The 9,402-nt window shown below is 47.5% G+C and overlaps 1 protein-coding gene across 1 annotated transcript; it reads right to left on the minus strand.

Moving 5' to 3' along the window:
• Positions 1-6,964: 6,964 nt before the first annotated feature.
• LOC144166231 (uncharacterized) lies at positions 6,965-8,635 on the minus strand. Its single transcript, XM_077695808.1, has one exon. It carries the CDS (start codon positions 8,633-8,635, stop codon positions 7,241-7,243), a length of 1,395 nt encoding a protein of 464 aa, XP_077551934.1. The 3' UTR covers positions 6,965-7,240.
• Positions 8,636-9,402: the final 767 nt, after the last annotated feature.

Raw genomic sequence — 9,402 nt, forward strand, 5'->3', positions numbered from 1 at the left:
ATCACGCCGAGTGCAAATTCTTGTATAGGGAGGCGAAGCTAAAGCTTGCCGGGTGAGGGCAGCGCTGCACTCTCCCCTCCGCGGGAGTACGTAGTGGCTACCGCCGCTTCGGCACGTGCTTTATTCGCTGCGCGCGTGCTGCATTTTTCGCGCTAGGAAGAGGGCTGGGTAAAATTTTCTTTTGACTTATGAAACCATACGCCTCAGCACGTGTCCAGCAAGTTCGGTTTAAACGTAGAATAGTTACTGAGTTCATATTTCTCGACGTTTGTCTTGTCTGCTACAGACCCGCCGCTCGACCCTCAGACTGCCCCGACGATTTTAAGGGGGGAAACGCGTTGTTCTGCGGTCGCCGGCTGCTGTCCTTTTGTCTGCAAGGCGACAGCTGTTCAGCTCGTCACAGAGCACTTTTCTCTTCGCGTACTCCCTTCGCGTGCTCGCGCTTCGGACATCCGGATTTGCTGAACTGCAGCAACACTGAGGCTTGCAAAAAATGTAAGATAAACGTGATTGATTATGGTAATAGGTTATTTCTTACTCTTGAAACAATCAGCTGCATCTTATAAAAACGCATTAGAAAGGAACACGCTAATTAAGGGGTGCGCTGACAGCGCCGCATTTCCATTTTACTTGTCCTTGAAGGAATTTTTGTTTGCAATGTTTGTCACTCGCTTGGAGTACAAGTATGGGTTAGAGTGACAGTTCGCGGAAACAACAGAACAGCTTGTGGCGTATAACTTTTAATTACTATTAATATAGAGAATTTGGTGTATACCTTTTTTAATAACCAGTATTTGTAAATGTGCAAAAAAAAAAAACGAACAACACAGCAATCCCGTATAGAACCCAAGTCGCAATGACAAGACGGACCAGAGCAACTACAGCTAGGTAAATCGCTAGAAACTATTTTTTTTCACCCATGCAAAATGTCATCCTATTGTGTTATATATGAACGACATCGAACGGCGCCAGGTAAACAACTCCGAAGTTCATTTATTATAGCGGAAAACAATCATTGGCGGCATGCATTAAAAAGTGTAGAGGGGAGGACTCGTTAGAACACTAGTTCGCATTTTCAAATCCGGGAAATGTAAACTGAAAGTGCACACATGCAAACAAAAATGGGCCAATTTATTTCACCTTTCAAACCACAGTGATCCATGCTTACCGTCTTTCATTTTGGCGCGCTTTCGCCGGGAATTCTTTGAATTTACGGGATGGATTGTTTTCTTTCACCTTCTTTTTAATGTCGTGGCAGCTGTCATGCAACAATATCAGGGGTTTCCATGGCTTTCAGTTTTACCACCTTAGACATCGCGAAACGACTGCGGGAGCGTCCGCACTTTCGCCCCGCGCACCCGATCCGAGGGAGACGCTCGCCGGCCCGCGCGGTCCGTCTTACAACCGCACGTGCAGCTAGCTCGCTGTGCACGCTGTCGCACTCCCGGATCCATTTCCTCCTTCCCTGACCACTCGAAGTAGCCGTACCCCTACTCCGGCACGCGAACAAAGCGATCGCCGGCTGCACGAGCCACTTAAGCCAGCACGTACAAAGGGCGGCGGGAATGCCCCTCACTCCCCCGAAACGAAAGGACGCCGCTTCGCGATAGAATAAGCGCTGCCCTCGCCCGGCAAACTTTAGCTTCGCCTCCCTATAGTGCACACTATTCCTAAACCCGGGAAGCCTACTGACGGACACAAAAACCTTCGACCCATGTCACTCACGGCTACTCTGTGCAAACTGCTGGAAACCGCTCACTCGACTCAACCGCCGTTTGGAGTAGGCGAAACCAGACTAACCTCGCCAGACCGGGTTTCGGAAAGGGCAGTGCACATATGACAGCATACACCTGATTAAGGCACCTTTTAAGCGTAAGGCACGGCCGCTCCGACAGGTTTTCGAGCTCTTGGTGACTGTAGATCTGCAGAGAGCCTTTGATGCACGACTACCTGCTTCAAACTCTGGCTGAGACAGTTGCAAGCCCCTGAATCCAGAACTTTTTTCCTTGACATACGTACCTACGTACGTATGCATGCATGTATGTATGTATGTATGTATGTATGTATGTATGTATGTATGTATGTATGTATGTATGTATGTATGTATGTATGTATGTATGTATGTATGTATGTATGTATGTATGTATGTATGTATGTATGTATGTATGTATGTATGTATGTATGTATGTATGTATGTATGTATGTATGTATGTATGTATGTATGTATGTATGTATGTATGTATGTATGTATGTATGTATGTATGTATGTATGTATGTATGTATGTATGTATGTATGTATGTATGTATGTATGTATGTATGTATGTATTGTAAGCTATGACTAAGGCAGACAGTAGCAGCCGTATGTGGACATTCTCCTCAGTGGCTATGTGCCAGATGCTATGTGCCACCAGCCTCGCTCGCCGCGCATATCGTCGTCCACGCTATCATCATCGGGATGTTCTGGAATCTCTGCGCTCGACCTGAGCTCGCTAGCCTGTCGCTCTCTGCGGGATTAGTTTAATAAACCGGTGCCCGACGACTCCTGGCCTGTGCCTCACAAGTGGTGGAGGTAAAGCGGTCTGATCCTTCGTACCTCGACCCCCGACTTACCCCTGGAGCTCCGTTCAGGTCGTCGCTTACCACAAGAGGCCATGCCGATGACATCTGAACCAGCCAGCGCGGCGGGTTCAGCCGTTCCACCGTGCTTCGTAACCAGCCGCGAGCGGGACCCTCCCTTCTTCACTGGGCTTCCCGGCGATGACGTCGAGGATTGGCTGGATGAATACAACCGAATCAGCTCCTTCAATCGGTGGGATGATGCCTTCAAGCTCCGTAACGTCTCCCTTTCCCTCAGAAAAGTAGCGAGGACGTGGTTCTACAACCACGAGCGCGACTTCACTGACTGGCAGCGATTTACTTCCGAGCTGCGCCTATTCTTCGGAACGTCGTCTACGCGTACGGAAGCCGCCAAAAAGAAATTGGACGAGCGCATACAAAGACCTGGTGAGTCGTACACATCCTACATTGAGGACGTTCTCGCATTATGCCACCGTGCCAAAAAAGATATGACGGAGGACAGCCGAGTGTGCCATGTCCTGAAAGGAATTTCTCCCTTCGCATTTAACGCGCTGGTCGCACAGAACCCCACTAGCGTTAACCAGGTCGTAACGATGTGTCAGCGCCTCGACGACCTGCAGTCCCTCCGTGTGCAGCCAACACAGTGGGACTCCCGCGCTTCCATGGACGAAGCGGACTTGCGCTCCATGATAAGATCAATTATCCGCGAGGAACTGGGAGTGCAGACACCGCTCGGTTTTTCAAAATCACGACGCGAGACATCTCCTCCGGATCTGCGCCAGATGATCAAACAAGAGTTGGCCTACCTTATGCCGACCTCCCCATCAGCAACAGATATTCATCCCAGCTCAACTCAAGCCGCATTGGCTTCGCTGCCTTATGCTTCCAATGCCACGATTTTGACACCTCTCTCCGACTCGGTATGTTCGCCTTTGGCACCTGTGTCTACCCCTGTCTCTCGACCGCCCATGCTCACCCGGTCTGACCATGTGCATCCTCACCCAGTGCCACCTGCTGGCCCCGTTCAGTTTCTGCCAGGTCCTCCTCAGTTCGCGTATGGCTACCCTGCTTGGCGTCCGTCCCGCCCAACCTGTTTCTATTGTGGCATCCGGGGGTATATCTCTCGTTTCTGCCGAAGACGCCAACAAGATGAAAGGCTCGCGTACTCCCCCGTTCCACAAAGCAGGAGTCAACCGTCTTACGACTACTATTCGCAAAGGTTCCCGTACGCACAACGTTCGCCGTCACCCGCAGACTACCAGGACCAGCACCGCAGCTCCCGCCCGCCGAGACGATCTTCCCCAACGCCCTTCCGCCGCCGCTCTACCTCGCCGCTTCGTCCTGCCTCCCAGAACACGGAAAACTAAAGGCGGCAGTTTCTGGGGGCGAAACTGCGTCACTTCGGAATTCTGGAAGTCCTCCTCATCGACCATCGAACACGTTATCAGTTTTAGTTGAAGGAATTAGTGTTGAAGCTCTTGTGGACACTGGTGCGAGCATTTCGATAATTCACGAAAGTTTATGTTCTCTACTGCGAAAAGTAAAAACTCCATATTCCGGCCCGGCTCTACGAGGTGCGAACTCCGCTGCTATTCAACCATCTGGACTGTGTACAGCTCGTGCTTTTATCGACGGCATTCGACACCACATTCAGTTCGCAGTACTGGCATCATGCGTTCACCAAATGATATTAGGCAGGGATTTTCTTAAATCGGCGTCTGCTGTGATTTCTTGTGGTGAACCGATGATTCATATTTATTTATTTATTTATTTATTTATTTATTTATACTGTCAACCCTCACTTGAGGGTCATTACAGAGAGGGAAGCATAAGATATGGAAAGCAAATTTGACACTTTCAGCAACTTCGAACAATAACAAAATAGCATATTCATTGCTCGGCGAAGTAAACATCAAGAGCACATTCAAATTTCTTAACGTCAGTAATTTCAACAATATGTCGCGGCAATTTGTTCCATGTTTCTATGACATCGGGAAAAAAAGATTTACGAAAGATGTCCGTGCGAGCACCGAAGGGGCGAACAGCCGCGTCATGGTTGATCCGGCTGCTGAGCTTATTCGGGGGGTGTACGTAAATTCTTCTATCTATTTTTATTTGCCCTTGCATTATCTGAAAAAATACTTTTAAGCGCTGCTTTTGTCGCCTGTTTTCTAAAGATTCCAAACCGCTTAGTTTTAACATCTCGGCAACTGAATCCGTCCTTTTATACTTCGAACATATAAATCGTGCGGAAAGTCTCTGAATTCGTTCCAGTTTACCTATTAAATTCTTTTGGTGGGGGCTCCAGGCAGCACAAGCATATTCTAAAACAGGGCGCACAAATGTTTTATATGCAAGCAGCTTGACGTCTTTCGTAGTATTCGGTAATTTAGCACGCAAGAAACGCAGTTTTTTGTAAGAGGCACAGCATACTTTCTCGACATGTGTACGCCATTTCAAGTCATTCGTAATATGCACTCCCAAATATTTAAATGCACACACCTGCGGTAAATAATTAGGCCCAATGCTGTAGGTAAATGGTAGAACGTGTTTCTTGTTAGTTATGTGCGTATATGTTGTCTTAGAATAATTTATTTTCATCTCCCATTTATCGCACCATGTTTGAAAATCACCAAGGCAATCATTAATTACATTTTGGTCATTCGCACACGTCACTGGGGCATAGATTAAACAATCATCAGCAAACAATTTAATTTTTACAGGAGGGTTAACAACGTCAACAACATCATTTATATACACCAAGAACAGCAATGGGCCCAACATGGAACCTTGTGGCACACCGGAATAAACATCAAGACATTCAGACTCAAAACCATCAATTCGCACCAACTGTTTGCGGTTCGTTAAGTATGCCTCAATCCACTTTAAGATATTTTCGTTTACGCCCGTTTGTTTGAGCTTGAAGAGCAATTTATGGTGCGAGACCTTATCGAAGGCTTTTGCAAAGTCTATGCATATCACGTCGACTTGTTCCTTGTTATCTACAGCAGCGGTAAAATCGTGGAGAGTTTCAACCAGTTGGGATAGCGTGGAAAGCCCTTGCCTGAACCCGTGCTGTTGCCCATATATCAGCCCATTTGTCTCCAAGAAAATAGCCATGTTTTTGGCAATGACGTGTTCAAAAACCTTACAGCAAACACACGTCAAAGACACTGGCCTGTAGTTGGTAAAAAGCGTCCTATCTCCACCTTTAAATACCGGTTTCACAATGGAGCTCAGCCAGTCTTTTGGAAGCGAATGTGTCAAGAGTGATTTTTCGAAGATAATGACTAAATAAAACGACATCCACTCCGCATACCGCCTCAAAAACACAGTTGGAATTCCATCCGGTCCATTAGCCTTCTTTTCGTTCAAATTAAGTAGCTGCTGAAACACGCCCGCTTGATCAAATGAAACTGGATCCATGGCGCATGTGCAAGTATGGGCCGTTTCCTTATCTTCATCCGTGAATGCCGTCTTTGTAAATACAGATTGGAAAAAGCGATTGAAACCATTAGCTATATCTTGTTTCTGAGTTACAACATCAGAGCCAACCACGATATGTTCAATCGCTTCTTTCCGGTCGCTGAAGTACAGCCAAAATTTTCTAGGCGAAGTGCGCAAGAAACCAGAAAGCGTTTCATTGAAGAACCGTTTTTTTGACGTAGCGATTTGGATTTTTAATGCTGCTCGTAGTTGTGAAATCTGCTCAGAGGGGCCTTGTCTTTTGCGTAATCTCTTTATTTTGCGTTTAGTGTGGATAATATCTCTAGTTATCCAGGGATTAGTCTTTTTTGTTTTTTTTAATCGAATGGGAACAAACCTGTCTATACAGCTGTGTATTATTGATTTGAATTTCTGCCACAAACAATCAACTGGCTCGCTTTCAGAGGCTTGCTTGAAATCATCAAAAGCAGTTTCCAAAAAGTCTAAAATTGACGTGTCGTCTGCCCGGCCGTAGTCACTAACAGGCACCCGAACGAAGGGTCGTTTGCCAGGTTTTGTACCACATAGAATCTCAACCGAAATCAGTTTGTGGTCAGATATGCCATCTTCGACCGTGACACTGAAGTCCTCCACAGTGCCCGAAAGGAATACCAGGTCCAGCAGTGACTGAGAACCCGATGTTACTCTAGTGTCCTGTTGAACAATTTGGGTTAGGTTATGGTTGATCATTATTTCAAATAACTTTTCGCTACTAGCAGTATCCTTGTTACCGGTCGATAAAGAAATCCAGTCTATGTTTGGTAGGTTAAAGTCCCCGGCCAGCACTAATTTGGTTGTATCATTTACATTTGAGCTCAGAAAAGCCTGAAGGTCGTCCAGGAACTCGGGCGAAGTGGCAGGTGGTCTGTATACGGCTCCGATAAGGTAATTGGTGTTCGCGTACGCAACTTTACACCATACAGATTCTGATAAATCGCATTTAATTGAAACTGCCGAGATACATTTTTTGACTACAATTGCAACGCCCCCACCACGGGAATTTCTGTCCCAGCGAAACATTCTGTACCCAGGAGGAACAACCACATCATTCGAAATATCGTTGTTTAGCCATGTCTCTGTTACGATCACCACATGGGGAGATCGCGACAACAATAAATGTTCGAGTTCGGTTACCTTATTAACAAGACTGCGAGCATTGAGCAGGAGAATCACTAGCTATGCATGTGATGGTGCAGCCCCTGCCCCTTCCACCGGGGCGCTGCTAACGCTCTCAGAGTTGTGCATTGCTGCTGACGGTCCTTTAGCATACCGCTCTTTACGACATGGTTGGCGTTCATCTCGGTTGTGGTCCCAAATATATAAGCTGTCGCCTATCTTCAATTTGTCATGAACTAGCGATACCTTCTTTCCGCTGGCCCTGTCCGCAGCTGCGCTGGCCCACAACTTTTTACGCACCTCGACTGTCTCCTTCGAATAATCGTTGCTCACGCTAATAGAAGTTCCCTTTAGTTTGCTGCAGTTTTGGAGTATATTCTCTTTTTCTTTGCAATCGTAGAACCTCATTATGACTGGTCTAATATACCCCGGCCGTTGCTTGCCTAACCGATGAATTCTTTCTATTGTTTGAACTTGCACTTTCAGTTTCTTGCCAAATATATTGTCGACTACAGAAACTTTTAAGTCTGACTCCGATTCCGGGCTACCTTCCTCTACGCCAAAAACCAAGAGGTTATTTCGTCTACTTCTGTTTTCAAATTCAGTTAGCTTTTCTGCCTGTGCTTTTACAGTATGTTCCAGAACTTCAATTTTTGCGTTCAGTTCTTGGACTGAAGCAACTAAGCCAGCCAATCCATCGGTATTCGTGTGTATCTGGGCTAATTGATCATGAATGCCAGTCAACCGACGGTCAAATGCTGCCTGATTTTCCAGAATAGTCTGCAGCTGCTGTGCCGCAGTAGGGCCGGGATTTTCTTCAACATCCCCCGCCATCAACAACCGCAGCAATACAGACCAGCAATCAACAAGAATCAATGAACATCTATGAGGGCACGGCAGGACAATCAAAAATCTATTATCACTACGGTAAGTGACAACAGTAGTTTGGAAACCAACCTGGAAGACGAACGGTGGCAGTTTAGGCATTTCGTTCGCATGGACGTTGCCGTGCCCTCTGAGGAGTTGCACGATGTGCTGCTCTTTAAGTAGCCGCGCTGCCGGTGACGTCACTGCGGCCGATGCTCCGTTGATCCACGGCGCATCTTCCAAGACCAGGTTGAGATGAGGCAGCAGGAAAGGCGTCCCATCAGATCCGCTTGTCGCGATCACTGTCAGAATCCACGGCACAACCTGGAAGACGAACGGCGGCAGTTTAGGCATTTCGTTCGCATGGACGTTGCCGTGCCCTCTGAGGAGTTGCACGATGTGCTGCTCTTTAAGTAGCCGCGCTGCCGGTGACGTCACTGCGGCCGATGCTCCGTTGATCCACGGCGCATCTTCCAAGACCAGGTTGAGATGAGGCAGCAGGAAAGGCGTCCCATCAGATCCGCTTGTCGCGATCACTGTCAGAATCCACGGCACAACCTGGAAGACGAACGGCGGCAGTTTAGGCATTTCGTTCGCATGGACGTTGCCGTGCCCTCTCTCCCCCCGCCATCAACAACCCCCGCCATCAACAACCGCAGCAATACAGACCAGCAATCAACAAGAATCAATGAACATCTATGAGGGCACGGCAGGACAATCAAAAATCTATTATCACTACGGTAAGTGACAACAGTAGTTTGGAAACCAACCTGGAAGACGAACGGCGGCAGTTTAGGCATTTCGTTCGCATGGACGTTCGCATATGAATGATACAGACTTGGCCAGTGTTTCGGATACTGCAGACTTGCGATTGGTGGCGTCCTGCGACTTAACTCTTCCCCCTGCTCAAGAAACTATACTCTCGGTTAATTCGGACAAAATTCTCGACGGTGATTTACTCATTGCTCCGACAGGAAAACTCCCCCTTCATGGCGTAGTCATATCCCCCTGCCTCGTCCGTTTTTCTGCGGGAACTGCTCTTCTGGCCGCAGCGAATACTACAGCCGAAGCGATTTTCTTGCCCCGAGGGACCACCGTTGCTTGTGCTCCGCGCGACGATGCAGTGAATGTCGTCTCATTGGGATCTGTCACGTCGGACGATCATTCGGTGAGCACTAAGCCTTCATCCTTTCCCATTAGTGCAACAATCAGTTCGGATCTTGACCCAGAGCAACAGGAAATGCTATTGGCTCTTCTGGGGAAACACGAAATTTTATTTGATTCTTCTTCTACCATCTTACGGCAGACCTCCGCAGCCACCCACCGAATCGACACAGATGGCTCGTGTATCATTC

The sequence above is a fragment of the Haemaphysalis longicornis genome, unplaced genomic scaffold, assembly GCF_048455015.1.
Source record: "Haemaphysalis longicornis isolate Haplotype H1 unplaced genomic scaffold, Haemaphysalis longicornis Haplotype H1 scaffold_16, whole genome shotgun sequence".
In the NCBI taxonomy this organism is placed as follows: Eukaryota; Metazoa; Arthropoda; class Arachnida; order Ixodida; family Ixodidae; genus Haemaphysalis; species Haemaphysalis longicornis.